Source organism: Phoca vitulina, unplaced genomic scaffold (genome assembly GCF_004348235.1).
Source record: "Phoca vitulina isolate PV1807 unplaced genomic scaffold, GSC_HSeal_1.0 scaffold14, whole genome shotgun sequence".
In the NCBI taxonomy this organism is placed as follows: domain Eukaryota; kingdom Metazoa; phylum Chordata; class Mammalia; order Carnivora; family Phocidae; genus Phoca; species Phoca vitulina.
In genome coordinates, this window is record NW_022589717.1 from 1,816,926 (window position 1) to 1,835,204 (window position 18,279).

The 18,279-nt window shown below is 33.8% G+C and overlaps 1 protein-coding gene across 6 annotated transcripts in view; it reads left to right on the plus strand.

Moving 5' to 3' along the window:
* Window positions 1-18,279, plus strand: part of KIAA1109 (KIAA1109 ortholog) — a 208,209-nt gene that overhangs the window by 18,409 nt on the left and 171,521 nt on the right. For all 6 annotated transcript variants that reach the window (XM_032412767.1, XM_032412766.1, XM_032412772.1 and 3 more), the window contains 4 exons: window positions 2,248-2,364; window positions 3,581-3,659; window positions 4,772-4,836; window positions 16,283-16,469. In XM_032412767.1, coding sequence (XP_032268658.1) covers window positions 2,248-2,364; window positions 3,581-3,659; window positions 4,772-4,836; window positions 16,283-16,469 — 448 coding nt within the window. The remainder of the gene's footprint in view (window positions 1-2,247; window positions 2,365-3,580; window positions 3,660-4,771; window positions 4,837-16,282; window positions 16,470-18,279) is intronic.

Here is an 18,279-nt window from a genome sequence, read left to right on the forward strand (position 1 = left end):
TAATTAATCTCATCTCTTTACTCATTCCTTACATACTTGACATGGAGCTCTGCCAGTAAAAATTTGTTATTGTCTACTATTCCAGAAGCTTTCTAGGTTCATAGAAATAATAAAAAACAGTGTATAAATCAGTGGCAAAGAGAAGGGGAAAATATGAGTGAATGAATGACTATGAACAAATAATGGGGGGAAATACAAAATAATAATCAGGAAAGGAGAGAATACTGTAGGCTGTTATTGTCCAGGCAGTTTTTGTGGAAGAACAGTATTTGATTTGAATTTCAGCATAACAATTAGAAAGGTAGAGGGGGAAATAAAAAGGGTAAGATGGGGTAAGAGGGAAAGAGAGTGTAATGATATTTATTGAATATATCTGTGTGCCACATATCATTGGCATTTTGCATATGTTATCTCACTTAATGCTCAGAGCAAACTTATGAAGGCAGCAGACTTTTAACTTGTGGAATTGAGGCCTATAAGGATTAAATAACTTATACAGGTAACATAGCTGTTTTTTTCTGAGTGCATGCTTATGCTTCTTTCATGACACCACAGGATATGTGGTAAGGAAATGGCTGTAGAGGTGAAGTGTGTATAGAAGGAATTATTATTTGTGATTTGTATGTAGGATTGGATTACCATTTAAACTTTGAGTTCTATTTTTTTCTAATTGACAGAAGTGAGCCATTATAAATTATCATTGATTAAAGCCAAAAAAGTAAGATGAAATGCAGAACATTCATATGAAGTAGAATTGCATAAAAGCAGCATTGAAAATTCTCTTTTAGTTTAATTAAGGGTGTTTACTCTTGCTGTTTACTAAGTGGCCTTATGACATTGAAGGGGGTTGGGGAACATGATGCAGTGAAAAGGCCACAATTCTCAGGTTGTGTAATACTGGAAGCATACTTTCTCAGCAAATACCTCTTGCCTTTCTGAATGGCCCACCATAACCTGCTCTTGACACAGTGATTTACAGTAAAAATTAGCACAAAATGTCTTTAAATTTAAAATGTAATGACATATTAAAATCACTATGTTGTATACGTGAAACTAATGTAACATTATGTGTCAACTATCCTTTAGTAAAAAAAACCAAAACACTTTTTACAACGAAAAAATAATGACATATCATCAAAATAACATTTCAAAAGAATTGTTCTAGAAATAATTTTTGTGGGTAAATCATAGCACTTACATCAGAGTTATCACTGTCAGTCTAAGCTACCCTGAGAAAATGTATTTTGACTCAGTGCCTGCTTTGTTTTATCCACATTAAATAACTTATTAAAAAAGTTAAAAACTTAATGTGATGTTGCTAAATGGTTGTACATGTTAAATTGTTTTACATTACTTTGTCCTAATTTAGAAAATAGTTATACTTTTAAAATGATTAAGTAAAAGGAAATTATAAAAAATGCTTTCTTCTTTTTTATATTTTGTATATTCATGAACTAGGTTCTTTTGGGAATTTTATGAATCCTATAGGTGACTATACACTTCTCATGAAAAATTTGTCAAATTTGAAATACCATTTACTGTAGCATATTCACTGGCATTCTTTAAAAGTGGGTTATTATCTTATCAATTACAGCAAAATAGTATAAAATGGCCTGTTTAATATAGATATGCCTTTAAGTAGGGCAAAATTCTCACTTCTTTCCATTTTTTTTAAAAAGCAGAAATTATTGATTAAAAACAAAACACTACCTTTTCTCTGATTTAAAAAATCATTGGTTTTCTTTCTCTTTAAATGACTGTAGCCTGTGGGAAGTAGCTTGGGAATGAGCTTTTAGCCTGATAAAGATGGATATTCTTCAAAATATTCAGAAATATGGGCTTTCTCTTTCCAGAACATGTTTATATGTTTAATAACAAAGAGTACAAAACAGTGAAAAAGGAAACAGAAAAAAGGAAGTATTTTTTTCTTTCTTTTTTTTTGCGAGAGAGCACTTGCATGCGAAAATTGGGTGAGGGGAGAGGGAGGAGGGGCAGAGGGAGAAGGAGAGAGAGAATCTTAAGCAGGCTCCATGCCTAGCATGGAGCCCGTGTGGGGCTCAATCTCACAACCCTGAGATCATGACCTGAGCCTAAATCAAGAAGCAAACGCTTAACTGACTGAGCCACCCAGGCACCCCAGGCCTGGGTGTAATTAAATGAACTTTTACCGATAAATTTTTACTGAGATTAAGGTGATTGTAAAGGAAACTTACAGTGAGATTCTTTTGCATTTTTTTCTCCCAACAGCTACCATTTTATCCTGTGGATGGATTATTTATCTCACATATTACAATTCTCGAAATGTTGGTCTTATTTTAACACTGGTTCTTAATAGATTATACAAACATGGCTATATCCATATTGGTAAGTTTGAGTAACATTGAATGTTTTTCTTCTGCATAATCTCGAGATATATATTACAAATTTATATTTTATTAGTGGTAGTAGCTTTAGAAATTTACCTTTGTTTCATGAACGTTAACCTAACTGAAATTTCTCTCATGCAGCACTCTATGACTCTATCACTTGGTTAAGTTCTTTACCTCATTCTTATTTCTTAAAGTGTTTCTATAGTAACTTTTGGATTTTTTTTTTCTTATAAAAGATGCTCATTAAAACAATTTGAAAAATATAGGCACATACAAAATTGGAAATAAAAATTTCTCAGGATTCTACTATCCAAAGAAAGTTTCTAACGCACAGTGAGGTTTTTGCTGGTTTTTTTTTTTTTTTTTCAGTAACCCATACTTAAAAAATCTATAATTTGGAATCATTTTGTGCATTTCATTTTGTGACCTGCATTGTTAATTTAAGTTTCCAACTACTCATAAGTGGGAATTTTGCAGATATGAGGGTCTATTTGGAACCAGTATGCTTCGGAAAGCCCTCAATTAGTGGGAAAAGGGTGAGAGGTCACTGTCTAGAACCATTCCAGCCTTCCTTAGAGTACTTCTTAGAGGACATAAATAAAATTTCTGTGAAACATAAGTCATCTTCCACTAATTTGAGGCAATGACTGGTTCCTGGAGTCAAAGAAATTAATGGAGAAAGTTGGTGAATTAGTCACTGCTTTGGGGTTTATTTAAAGTTGTGCATAATTAAGGGAATTATTCATATGAAGTAGCTATTCAGTGTCTTCATATGGTTATTTAGTAGCTCAGTTCATAGTGATGGTACTTACTGTACTTTTGTTTGTTTGTTTTTTTAAAGATTTTATTTATTTATTTGACAGAGAGAGAGATAGCGAAAGCAGGAACACAAGCAGGGGGAGTGGGAGAGGGAAAAGCAGGCTTCCTGCCGAGCAGGGAGCCCCATGTGGGACTCGATCCCAGGACCCTTGGATCATGACCTGAACCGAAGGCAGACACTTAACAACTGAGCCACCCAGGCGCCCTGTACTTTTTGTTATATTTGAGGAAAGAGCAATAGAAAATTAGTAAGACTGGAAGGGTATCAAGAGGGAGTCAGGAGAGAACATTTAATTATTGAATAAACTGAATGCTAAGATTATTTTAAGCTTTAAGTGCTCACTCTGGATCAAAACAATTCCATTAATCCCTTTTTTTTCCCCCTACAACAGGGTCCTTCTCTTTCTCTGTTCTTTCTGGAAAAGTCATGGTTCGTGAAATTTATTACATTACAGAAGACATGTCTATTAGGTAAAAAAAAAAACAAACAAAAAACAAAAAACTCATTTTAAACAAACTTGAAATATTGTAAAAATTTTTTTCTGATGATATTTAATATTTGCTTTTTAAAATCCATAAATCAAAAATAATTTTTTTTGTAAATAATATCTGGTGAATTGATGTTTAAAAATATTTTTATCAGATTAATTTAGCTAAGGTTTAGACTGGCACAAAGTTTATCAAATAGCAGCTTAAAGAAACGAATAATCTCATTTCATTCCTAGATGAACACTTGAGCCATTAAATTACCTGACCACTTTTCTTGTAGAATTCATGGTGGTCATTTGTTACATAAAACAAGGATCAGGGTTGCTGATAACTCATCCACTAGCTCCTTATTATAGGTAATAAGTTTTAAGAATTGTTTAGTATCTGTTAGCTACTTTAATTTTACAGTAAGGAGGAAACACAAATCTGAATATAATAAGAAATGACAACTATTATGTTTGCTATGTTCTTTCTTCTGTAGGCCTTGAAAGAAAAGCTTACTCTATTTTTGTGATTATCTTAACATTTGTTACTTAGAACTTCAAAGTTTTAAATTACTTGAGAGGTGGTAGGGTTTGGCAATACTCATACCTCATTTAAAATAGTAGAGGCAACTTCTTTGTGAGTCTAAAATTATTTTGAAAAGAAAAGTAAAAAGTAAAGGTTGAGAGGCTATAAGTTCATTCTTTTGAGGCATGAGGTTATATATGACTACAGAGAAGAAGGGGTATCTTTAAAAGTTTCTGTTAGCATCCTAATGTCCCCCTTTCAAGATTTGGCTTTTTGTTTATATAGTTTTTACACCATTTAAAAATTATCATTTATAAAAGAAAAAAAGTTTCTCTGTTAGCACTTCATTTTCCTATTACTTATGATCTGGTATTAAATTTTACCTAAATAGAATAATCTAATTTAGAGCTACGTAAATTTTCTTTTCCTTTTTTAACTAGAGATTGTGAAGCATTTATGTATACCAGTGATCTGTTGAGAATTTTCTGTATTTTCATATTCATTATCAATTGCCTGCTTTTTATAATAATTAAATGAGTAAATTGTTACTGAAGTTTTCACTTTTTGTAATTTATCTTGCATAGAATTCAAGATGGATTTATAATTTTTCGGTGGTGGAAAATGTATAATCCAAAACAGAAACAACATGGTGAGTCTTCATGTTTTTATGTATTTGAAGTCTTTAGTTATATGATCAGTGTTTTCATTTATGGACATTAAAACGTTTCACATTTTATAATAGATAAAAATATTTTTTAAAACTTTGGCACTTATAAACTCTGATTTTATCACCAGTTAGCTGAAAATTCTTCAGCAGCTTTCCTTTTGCCTGGTTAAATTTATTTACTTAAGCATATTATTTATTCAGGGTTATCCTCAGTATGACTCTTACTCCCAAAGCCTTACCTCCTATTACATCTGTGGACCTAACCCATTCTGTGGTTAAAATGGACTTCCTAGTAGTCTTTAATCATTTCTACTAAGACACTTTTCTTATTTTTCAGCTTCTGTGCCTTTTTCATAGTCCTACCTGACACTGCTACTAATTCTCATTTATCTACTATGCTAAGGATGAACAGGAAAGAGGAAATGAAGGTTCTAGACTCTTCCAGCTCTGCTTTTATCATCAGTATTTTATCACCTCAGAATTTTCTCCCAAGGTCTTCATTGCACAACTCTATAGGTGCTCCTGTGCCCCTAACCCTCCTACCCAACATTAATCATACCAGTGACTTCAAGGAATGTAAACCTTGACTTTACTGCCTAGAATAGTGGTTCTCAAACTTTTCAATCTCAGTAACTGTACATTCTTCTAAATTACTGGGGACCCCAAAGAGCTTTTATTTATGTAATTTATATTGATATGTGCTGCATTCAAAATTCAGCCTGGGGGCGCCTGGGTGGCTCAGTTGGTTCGGCGTCTGACTCTTGATTTCAGCTCAGGTCATGATCTTAGGGTCCTGAGACTGAGCCTGTGTTGGGTTCTGTGCTGGGTGTGGAGCCTGCTTGGGATTCTCTCTCTCCCTCTCCCTTTGCCCCTCCCCCTGCTCACACTCACATACTCTCTCTCTAAAATAAATAAATAAAATCTTAAAAAAAAATTAATCCTGATAACTATAGAAATATTTTTTATTTCATTAAAAATATCTATAATAAAGCCATATATATTAAAATAAATACCATACTTTATGAAAAATAACTTTTCTAAAGCAAAAAGAAAACCAGATAGTGAGAAGAGTGGCATTGTTCTGTATTTTGCAAATCTTTTTAATGTCTGGCTTAATAGAAGATAATTGGATTCTCACTTCTGCTTTTATGTTCAGTCTGTTAAAGTGCCATGTATCATACATACAGCCTTTAAAAAAAACTCCACTGTCCACTCATGGGAGAATGATTGAGAAAAAGTTTAACATCTTCAAATTATAACACTGTTAAAATAGTTTTGACCTTTTGGTCCCTGGAACAGATCTTGGGATCCCTGCAAAGGTCCCCAGACCATACTTTGGTAACTACTGCTCTAGAAGATTTTAGATGGGGCCTTGGAGAGTAGTGTCAGAAGATGATGAGACCCTTCCACCTTTTCTTAGCTATTAGGACTACCTGTGTTTCTGGCACCCCACATTAAAATTCTGAAATGGTGGTTAGGGTCTGTAGAACTTTGGAACTTTCCAATTAATTTTTTTTTTTTTTTTTTTTGGTCGGTACACTTAGGAATCTTGCTATCATTTTTAACTTTGTTTCTATGGTAAAATAGATTTAAAGTTCCAAAAGTTGTTAAACTTACCACAAGACTGAGCTAGCCTAAATTACTTTTGAATTCACTATTCATTATTATTTAGTCTTTTTTAACTGTCATTTCCTTGCATTTCCCACATAGCTTTTTCCCCTTTAACATAATACATCATGTACTTTTCCTTGAAAAGACTGGCATAAATTGATGACAATTTGGCATCTATAGAGTTAATGAAATCAGAATGACTAGAAAGAATGGGCGGATTTCATGTCTGGAAAAAGTATTCTAAAAATTAAGAGTTTATTAAATAATTTTGAGCAGAGGTTAAGTGATTTCATATGATAAAAGTATTCTGTTGGTAGTTTGGAATAGACTTTTCTCAGTCTGTCTTATGTGATTCAGAATGGCTGTGTGTTATTAAGTCTATGGTTTTAGAAAATCAGTTGTTCACACTGCCTTTTTACCTCTTTTTTTTAAGCAATTGCTTTAAGCATTTTCACAGGAAAAAGTGTTCTTTAGATAGTCAATATGTTAGTGCACTGGAAATCTTTTAAGTTTTGACTTTTATCAAATATGAATATATTCAAAATTTTGAATCACTTTCCTACACTATTCACATTAAATTTTGTGGAGATAATATTCCTGATTATTTTTGATATTTTATTTGACTGTATGCCTTAAAAGTGGAATTTAAGTAAAGATATTTTACTTGTACTTCAGAGATGGCTGGCACTCATTCCTAAGAGCCAAGTTCTTTTGAGTTCAGTCCCAGCTTTTGACACATTCACTTAACTTTGAACAGGCCCAGTATTTCTGCCTCGAATTTGGTTTGTAAAGTCTATCTAGTTTGTCCCTTAGAGATAGATTTACTTTAGGACCATATGTTTTTGCTGCATGTCATGCTTCTGTTAATCTTGCAATGATGTGCTCTCTTGATTTAATCTCAGTTTAGTTTTTTTTTCCCCCACGTTTAGTTATCATAAGCTTTATTGTTAATGAGATTTCAGCAGAGCTGAAACAAAAATTCTCCTTGTTTATATTTAAAAAAATGCCTTTTTATATATTTATATTAGAAATTTTATTGTATTTTTTTTTTTCAGTGTTTTAAGATGTTCTTGTGAACCAATGAAACTAGGGATATGAGTTGAGAAGGCCCATTTGACCTAACATCCCCCCTCCCCCACCCCATGCTCTTTACCCCAGGATTCCAAGGACTTACACAATTAGGAAACAACTGATTTTCTCAAAATCCCTTATCAATTTGGAAACAACTAATGATCTCAAAAATCATCGATTTGCAGATGGAAAAACAGAAATTCCTGTTATCAATAAATGGTAAAGCCAGAATGAAAACCTAGGTTTGCTAACTTCCAGTCTAGTGTTCCTTGTATTATAAAACAGGCTTGTTAAATGTGGCCAAATAGGTTCTTGAAAATTCTTATATATAAACACTGGTGGCAGCTTATGGGAGGAATGAATATGATAATTTGTAGTATCCAGAGACAACTGCAAGTTTTAAGGCTAAGCCTAATGAGGTTGCCCACTTTAGAATTTTCTTAGACATGCGGAATACATCTTAAATTGTTTGTAGCTTTTTTTTTTGAAGAAAATAATTACTTCATTTTATCTCCTTAAAGTGGATTGCTTTTCACCAAAATACATAGATGAGATCAAGAGTAACTGACCCAAGGGCACCTGGGTGGCTCAGTTGTTAAGCGTCTGCCTTTGGCTCAGGTCATGATCCCAGGGTCCTGGGATCGAGCCCCACATTGAGCTCCCTGCTCCGCGGGAAGCCTACTTCTCCCTCTCCTGCTCCCCCTGCTTGTGTTCCCTCTCTCGCTGTGTCTCTCTCTGTCAAATAAATAAATAAAATCTTTAAAAAAAAAAAAGTTGGTAGACTTTATTAGTTATCACATTTGCAATTCTAATTATTTGCTCATAGTTTTCCCTACATTTCAACATTTAAATCTATGTGTTCATCAAGAAGAGCACAGCTTTGCTGAGGGTCAAAGAAGTTTCTCTCTCATGTGCTTTTAAAAGAAATTCTCGGGGCGCCTGGGTGGCTCAGCTGTTAAGCGTCCACCTTTGGCTCAGGTCATGATCCCAGAGTCCTGGGAACGAGCCCCGCATAGGGCTCCCTGCTCTGTGGGAAGCCTGCTTCTCCCTCTCCCATCCCCCCTGCTTGTGTTCCCTCTCTCACTGTGTCTCTCTGTCAAATAAATAAAATCTTAAAAAAAAAAAAAATTCTCTGTTACAGAGGATGCCATTCTTAAGGTGCTCAGTCACACCTTTCCAAAATAAAGACACAATGCCAAATAGCAATGCAGGAATAAGCAGTTTGATCTAAATACGTTATTAGTTTAGCATGATTCAGAGAGAGAATATAGTACATAGAAGAATGGGTAGGCTGCAAACTGAGCTTTTGGTAAAAAGTTGAACAATATTATGGAATATATATTAAAATAGTGAATTACATTCACTCATGAGACCTTACAGTCTAGATAGGACTTCTTACTGATTAAGGTCAGATCCAGATCATGTACTTTCACAGTTAACTGAGCAAGAAGTGGAGATGGTTGACATTTCTTGTTGGAAAATTTGGAAACCTAATTGGAGCGTGTGCCTGAATAGATAATGGCCACTAGCGATCCAAAGAGATAGGCTAAGGTCTGTCTGGGTAAGGCTAAGATTTTTATGAGAAAACTTTAAAACTATTTTATTAGGAGAGAAAAGGAGTGTTCAGGTGCTCAAATTCTGTGCCATTGAGCTTGGTTGGGATAATTTAATCCAGGAGTAGATTTAGAGTTGTCAGTTCAGTTTAATCTTTTTAAAAAAAAAAAAAAAAAAGAATTAACATCTAATTTGTTTAACATAGAATTTGTTGTAAAATATTCCCTAGGTCATGAAATCAGTGATCCCCTGTAGATGATTGTTGGCCAAAGACTAATTAATGAGGATAACCATTAAAAACCTTTATTTTGGTTTTTAGGATAGTTGATTTTAAGCCATTCTTTTGGAAAATAAGTAGCAGAACCAATTACCTCTTAATATGTGATGATACAGTGTTTAAATGAATACCAATCTAAATAACTAGGCATGCATCTTTCTTATCTAGAGAAGTTCTTACATTGCTAAGAAGTGAAAGGATGATGGTAAAGTATGTCCCTTTCTGTTATTTTGTCATTTAGAAGTTTTAGCCTAATATAATCTAGTACTTTAAATTTGTAGCATCTAAATCTTGTTTGTTAAATACAGGAAATAAAAATCCCTTAACAATTTAAAAGGTCAGTAGACTATTTTGTCTTTGTACTAAGTATTGATTCCAAGTATCACAAGGCCTTGGCAGCACTTGGCATTTTAGCTTTTTTTACTACAAATAGCATGTGTCCCAATTACATAATTAAGTAAGTGCCCTTTTCCTAATTTCCCTTTGGAAAACAAGAAGTCTCAATTAGCTGTTTGCTCAGGAGACTTAAGCAGTTCTACAACATTCATTTACCTTTTTTTCCTCCATAAATTAACTACTTATTAAGTGAAGAGCCTTTTATATTTATAATTTATATCTATCTGTGTATTTATTAACAAATATTTTTGGGGGGTCCATTAGGTAAATATTAGATGATAAGGATATGAGAAAAAGATTTCTGCCTTCAGTGATAGAACAATGTCAGTGTAGAGATGAGATTTAAAAGAGTCATCTGGGGCGCCTGGGTGGCTCAGTGGGTTAAGTGTCCGTGAAGTGTCCAACTCTTGATTTCAGCTCAGGTCTCCCATCTCAAGGTTGTGAATTCAAACCCGGTATTGGGCTCCATGCTGGGCATGGAGACTACTTAAAAAAAAAAAAAAAGAGTCAACTGATTATGCCTTTCTTAAATTATATATAAATTAAATTTTTTGCTTTGACTTTCAGTGTCATCAGAATGAATGAAACTTAAAAACTGCTTTTAAAATTCCCAGGAGAAATAAATGTCATTGAGAGATCTAATGTTACTAGAATTTAACAGTTTTAAATATTGCATTTAAGCTTTGAATATTGATCAGTTTTTCATGAAATTACGAAGAAATAACTGGATTCTTGATACATTTCTGTTTTCAGGGATTAATAACATTTTTTTTTGAAACCATCATTGCATTTATTAATATAATTGATAAGTAATTTTGTGGTTAAGACCTAGTATTTAGAACCTTGGATTCTCTCTACTACTTTCTAGTTGTGTAATCTTGGGCTTCAACTGCCAGGGTTGCTGTGATGATTACATGAGATTAGCTGAATAGAGTGTCTAGAAGAGTCCCTGGAACAGAGCATATGTTCAGTAGAGATGAGCTGCTTTTATTATTATTAACATTGTATCATATTATGAAATGAAAGATTATTTTATTTTATTTTATTTTTTATTTTTATTTTTTTTAAAGATTTTATTTATTTGACAGAGAGAGACACAGCGAGAGCGGGAACACAAGCAGGGGGAGTGGGAGAGGGAGAAGCAGGCTTCCCCCGATGTGGGGCTCGATCCCAGGACCCTAGGATCATGACCTGAGCCGAAGGCAGCCGCTTAACGACTGAGCCACCCAGGCGCCCCAATGAAAGATTATTTTTTAAAAAAATACTTATAAATTGAAAGTGAATGCATAATTTATATGACTAGTAAGAATTTGACCTGCAGAAACAAGGAAACTAGTATTTATTTTGTATGACAATCCTACAGGTAGGTAGAGATGTTCTCATTTTATTTATTTAAACAATTTTTTAAAAAGATTTTATTTGTCAGAGAGAGAGAGAGAGACAGAGTGTGCACAAGCAGAGGAAGCAACAGGCAGAGGGAGAAGTAGGTTCCCCACTGAGCAGAGAGCCCCACTTGGGCTTAACCAACTGAGCCACCCAGGTGTCCCATATTCTTATTTTATAGATGGGAAAAATGAGGCTCACAGTGGTTAAGGTACTTGCCTTAGGTCACATTAGTAAAAATGTCACATGGATCTAGTCTTAACAGTCTTTCTACTGTTTATTTACTACTTTCTCCAGTTTCTGGAGAATCCAATGCAGGAGTCCCCAACTTTTTTTTTTTTTTTTTTTTAATTAAAGAAGCTGTGTGTGCATGTATGTGTGTGTGTGTACATGCACATTCCTTGGAAGAGGAGATACGTGTCTTTGGAAAAGATGTCTATCTTTCGGGAATGTGCTCATCTTCAGCAGAGATATTTATTTATGAGGTTACCTTTCCAAATCAACAGGCACAATGTGTGTGGGGTGCCTCTGTGTGTGGCGCTGTATGGATTTACTGTGTGAGGGTGAGATTGTAAGTGTGCCAGTACTTCGCATCTTTGTGTGTATGTTAGGATGGGGTAGGGGGCTGGAAAGTGTATCGCTATATAGAATATTCCCGGGGATCACAGAAAGCTGAGATTATTGACAGAAAAGATCCTGGACAAAGGCCCTGAAGAGAATACAGCCATGTAAGCCAGGTGTGGAGTTCTGATTTATTGTTTAATCACATAGCTTGCTGGCTGGAATAGTAGTTTTAATGCAGGTGAAACAAATAGAACCAGCAGAACAAATTAAAAAATGCTTTGTGAATTCAGCTAAATCTTTCTCTTTTAAAATACGAAATCAATAGGTGCTTTTAAAATGCTTGTGGATTTGCTATTATTTTTCTAAAGTGATTTTTGGAGGGAAAAGAGTGGTCTAGGCATTTTGTTCAATCTTATTTATTTTTGTTTTGTTTTTCATTTTTTAATTTGAATTCAATTAATTTACATATGGAGTGGTACTAGTTTCAGAGGTGTAGAGTTCAGTGGTTCACCAGTCTTATGTAACACCCAGTGCTCATACATTATGTGCCCTCCTTAATGTCCATGTTCAATCTTATTTTAAAAAACCCACTTATTATTTCTATTTAAAGATTTAACATATTTATTGAGCACCTCCTATGTACCAGGCATTGTTTTAAGGAATTAGTAGTAAACACAACAGGAAAAATGCTTCTCTAATGGAGTTTGCAATCTAGTGGGGGGAGGCAACAATAAATAAATATTAATGCCAAAAAAGTTGGAAAGATAGGGTAGGTATTGTTGAGGGGATCTTCCAGTATTTTATTTTATTTATTTTATTTTATTTTATTTTTTTTTTTTTTTAAGATTTTATTTATTTATTTGAGAGAGAGAGAGAGCATAAGATGGGGGAGCGGGAGAGGGAGAAGCAGACTCCCTGATGAGCAGGGAGCCTGATGCGGGACTCGATCCCGGGACTCCAAGATCATGACCTGAGCCGAAGGCAGTTGCTTAACCAACTGAGCCACCTAGGCGCCCCGGGATCTTCCAGTATTTTAGTATCAAGTATTTAGTGTTTGTCAATGTTGTCAAAATGTTTTCAGAGATTAATACCTTTATCTTTGTGCCTTGGTGTCCTTATTAAGTTAATGTAGCCACATTCAAATCATATCAGTTATACTGAAAGAAGAGAATCAGTTGTGCATGTCCAGTAAGTTAGTGATGAAATTGAGAGGAATCTTATTTCCATTTTTATACAGTCACTTTTTGTTTATTCATCACTGCTGATCCAATTAGGGGCTAGTTCAGACTCTTAATTTTCCCTGTTGCTGCTTCTACAGCTCATCCACTGGCTTTTATAACATGGTCCTAATGATCAGGGCATTTGTATTCAGGGACCCTGGTAAACTATTCTGTAAGTAAATTTGAAAACAAGTGACCTAAATGAGTTTTGAGGTAAATTTTGATTGAGTAGTTTATGACCTTGAAGAATTGCATAATAATTCATTCCTACTTGTATAGATCAATGGGGGAATAGAAAAATATACCACTTTGCAGTTACTATGCTTCTGCATATAGGGTTTTCAAAAATTCTAAGATCTGTGTGTGGATATTTTTGTTTTACTTAGGAGTATGATTTGTGGTAAGATGCTGTTATTCTTTCAAACAAATGAGTCCTTCTATATGCTAAGAATTGCAGGTACCAGGGATACAACATTGGATAAAGCAAGTTCCTTCTCTTACAGATCTTGCTTCATTCAAGTTGGGAGGGATTCAGGTAATTAACGAGTAAATATATATAGCCTTGAGGAATGAGTGAGGAAAATATGGCATTGAGGAAAATAAAAGCAGATTCAGTAGAATAGGGAGTGCTGGTTTGTGGGGAGGGCTCTGTTTTATATAGGGAAGTCAGTAAAGGTTTTATTGTTTGGGGATAGTTAAACAGAAACATGAAACAAGTAAGGAAATGAGTTGTAAATGTCTGGGGGAAGAACATTTCCTGGTTGTTCCTATCATTACCAAAGTTGAGACCAGTTTTTTGGAGAGATTAGGAGAGAAGAGTATGGATCCTATAGGATTTTATAGGTCACTTAAAGGACCTTGATATTAATCTGAATGGGAGGGGAAGCCATCAAAAAGTTAGGGAACAGAAGAGTAACACGCTTTCAGTAGGTTTTTGTAAGATCTGTAAAGATGTGTAAAGCACCCACATAAGGGGAATAAGGGCAGAAGCATGGAGACTAGTTAGGAGGCTCTTGTATTAAAACAGGTGTAAGTTGATGGTGACTTGAGCCAGAGTGGTGAGAAGTGGTTGGATTTTGGATATATGTTCAAAGGAAATCTGATAGAATTTGCTGATACTATCTGGGACACGAAAGAGAGCAGTCAATTTTTTTGGCTTGAGTAATTGAAAAGATTGACTTCCTATTGATAAGATGGGGAATACTGTGGATTACGTTTGGTCATGTGAGAAAAGCAGATGTTCGGTTGGAAATGTCAAGTGTGAGATACCTGTTAATGTATCAAATTGGAAATATTTGAGTAATTTTCTGGATAGTTGACCCTGGCATTTTGGGAAGAGGTTGTGGATGATTACTGAGGAAAGGTTTAACCCTAATTAGTGATAGAGTTTGGTGATTTACTTAAAAATGGATGATGGTATTTATTACTATCATGTCTTAGAATGCTCCAAATGTATTAAAAAACAGTGGTTCCTATTCTTTTTATTTTAATTTTAAGAATTTGACCTATAACAAGAAAAAGGGGCAAAACACTTGATTGTAATAGTTTAGGGGATTGTCTTAGTTTTTAGGCCTGTGATAAATCTGAAGAAATAGGAGGAAACATAGGTCAAGAGCTATTTGAAAAATGCCAGAAAAATTAAAGCTCCTAAACATTGTTTTTGTTTGTTTGTTTGTTTGTTTTTAAGGATTAGGCTTATCTTTTTCTTTTCTTAATTATCTTAGGAAGTGGTGAGAAAAAAAACCTAGATTGGAGTAGAACTAAAAGTATTACTGTATAAAAAATGAATGTTGATTCATTTTCCAAGGTTTATTTTTGAAGTGTGAGTGACAGTATTTTTCTTTTGTTCATTTAAATTAAAATTTACATTTATTTAGGATGTTTGACATTTCTTACGCTTTCTTATTTTCTAGTAACTAGAGAAGGAATTAATTTTGGTGTAATTTGGTATATTACTAAAGGTGTATACTTCATATTTAAACACAGCTTAAGCTACTGCAATGAAAGTAACAGTTCTCCATAGCCATTTTAAAAAAATAAGCCCTCTAACTGATCATATCTAATTTTAATTGTCCTTCAATTGAATTTGATAGGGAGAAAAATGAATAAAGGTTAAAAAAAGGCAATCTCAAAAAAAACATGTATAAGAAAAGAACACACTAAAGAAAGCACTATGGTACCTTTTTTCTGACCCCCTTTGGTTGACATGTGATACAGTGTCTTAGGTTATTTCCTCAGTAGAAACAAGTGCCCCATCTATCATTTTGTTGTTGGATTTAATAATTACTATTGTTACTTATATCTAAGGTAATTATGTCTTTTATTTGAGAAGATTATTGTTTGAAGTCTACAGTTTATAAGATCTTGGTTTTAGTATTGTGTAGTTTTATTTAAAAAAATTTTTTTAAGATTTTATTTATTTATTTGTCAAAGAGAGAGTGAGAGTGAGAGAGCACAAGCAGGGGGAGCGGCAGGCAGAGGGAGAAGCAGGCTTCCCGCTGAGCAGGGAGTCCGATGCGGGACTCGATCCCAGGACCCTGGGATCATGACCTGAGCCAAAGGCAGATGCTTAACCAACTGAGCCACGCACGCGTACCTTAGTATTGTGTAGTTTTAAAAAATAAACTAGTATTTATGAAAAATCTTTGTTTCTGTGATGCAAAAATTTAAATACTAATGTGATGTTTAAATGCATCATACTTTGAACATTTTGCTATTCATATACTTTATTATAAATTTATTATTAGGATAAAGTTTTACTTTTGGTCTGTAAAGGCCACTTTGCTATTTTTAGCATAAAATCTTTAAATTCTGTCATTATACAGCCAGAATTTAGAAATCCAGGTTGTTTTAGAATGCTAAATTGGAATACTACAGTAACATCAGCTTTTTTCTTTCTTTTGCTCGTGTTTTATATATTTTTAAAATACATTTATAGGGACGGCTGGGTGGCTGAGTCGGTTAAGTGTCTGCCTTTGACTCAGGTCATGATTCCAGGGTCCTGGGATCGAGTCCTGCATTGGGCTCCTTGCTCAGCGGGGAGTCTGCTTCTCCCTCTGCCTACCACTCCCCACCCCCGCTTATGCTCTCTCTCTCTTTGACAAAAAAATAAAATCTGAAAAAAAAAAAAACTTAAAAAAATAAAATATGTTTATATATTTTGTATATTTATAAGTTATATATATTATATAAATTATATATTTTTAAGTTTTTGAAATTCTCTTGATCATAGAATTATGTTTTAAAATAGAGTTACTTTAGCTGTGAGAAAAGATTTGACTAAAAACTTTGAAGTTTTTAAAAAAGTTGACTAAAAACTTTTTTTTTTTTTTTTTGTAATTGGTATCTTTAGATCCAAAGGCAGAAACCAGATTATACATCACAGTCAATGACTTTGAATTTCATGTCTATAATCGTTCGGATCTTTATGGACGTCTTCAAGAATTGTTTGGTTTGGAACCAACAATAATTCCACCCAAGAAAGAGGATGATAAAACACGGGAAAATGGAAGAACAAGAACCCAGTCCAAAATTGAAAGGTTCATAGTCACACTTGAATTTTATTAATCTCTAACATTTAACATTTACTTTTATTAGAATATCGTCGATGCTACTCACCTAAACACAGCCTAGTCTTTCTTTGTAGTTTGACTAAAACTTACATTCACATAAATTATATAATTCCTTTAAAAATTCAAATAATAAAGAATTATATAATGTAAAAAGAAGCAGTCTTGTTCTGCTTACTAGTCCTACTTTCCTCCATATTGATAACTACTGTTATCTATTTGTGTTTTTTCCTTTTGAGTGCATGTACATAAATATATACACATATATACATAGTTAAGATACAAATATATGATTTTGTTTTATTTGTTTCTGGGCTGTCTACATTGTTTCTGTTACATTGACTTATGTATCTATTTTTTCACCAGTGCTTCACTATCTTGATTACTGTAGTTTTACAGTAAGTCTTGTAGTCAGGTAGTGTCAGTCCTCTAACTTTGTTGTTTTCCTTCAGTGGTTTGTTGGCTATTCTGGGTCTTTTGCTTCTCCATATATACTTTAGAATCAATTTGTCAATATTCACAAAACAACTTGTTGGGATTTCAGTTTGGATTATATTGAATCTATAGATAAGTTAGGAAAAACTTAACATCTTAATCATATTGAATCTTCGTATCAGTGACATGAAATATCTCTCCATTTATTTGATTGCTTGATATCTTTCATCACAATTTTATAGTTTTCCTTATGTAGATCTTCTATATATATTGTTAAATGTATATCTAAGTATTTCATTTTTATGGTGCTAATGTAAATGGTATTGTGGTTTTAGTTTCAAATTTCATTTGTTCATTGCTGGTATTTGGGAAAGTGATTGTTGTTTATTATTAATCTTGAATCCCACAACCTTGTTATAATCACTTATTGGTTCCAGGAGTTTTGTCAGTTCTTCCAGATTGTCCACACAGATGATTGTGTCATCTGCAAACAAAGAAAGTCTTATTTCTTTCTTTCCCACCTTAATCCACTCTAGCCTCAGTAAACAACTTCTTTGTTGTATATGATGTTTCTTCTCAATGGAAGACTCATCTTCTTTGCCTAACTCATTCACCCTTCAGGTCTCCCTGATCCTTCTATGTGTGCCCACAGAATTCTATTATTTTTCCTAAGGTAACACTTCTTGCACTAAAATTGCCTATTTTAACTATTCTTACTCCCATTCTAGGGTACAGATTCCCTCAAAACAGAACAGTTGTCATATTCTCAGTATCCCCAATACCTCAGCTCGGTGCCTTGGACATAATATCCATGAAATATTTAATTGGGAATAAATGTCCTCATCATCTACTTAAAAAACTATTAGGTAAACAAGGCTAGTTCAACATTCAAAAATCAATTAACACGCTAAAAATGAAAAACCAAATGATCATATCAATAGATGCGGAATAAGTATTTGACAAAATCCAACACTCATTCATGATTAAAATCTCACAGTAAACTAGGAATAAAGGAGAACTTCTTTGACTTGATAAAGAATATCTACAGAAACCCTATAGTTAACAATATACTTAATGGTGAAAAACTAGAAGCTCTCTCACTAAGATCAGGTACAAAATAAGGATGTCCCCTTAAACCACTCCTTTTCAACTTTGTATTGGAAGTACTACCTACTGCAATAAGACAAAAGGAAATAAAAGTTATACAGATTGAGGAAGAAGAAAGATGTTGTGACAATTCAGGGAAGAGATGATCATCAATTGGGTTGGTAACAAGGAGAAGGGAGAGAAGTGGATGGATTCTAAATATACTTAGGCAAATGAATCCATAAGACAGTGATAGATT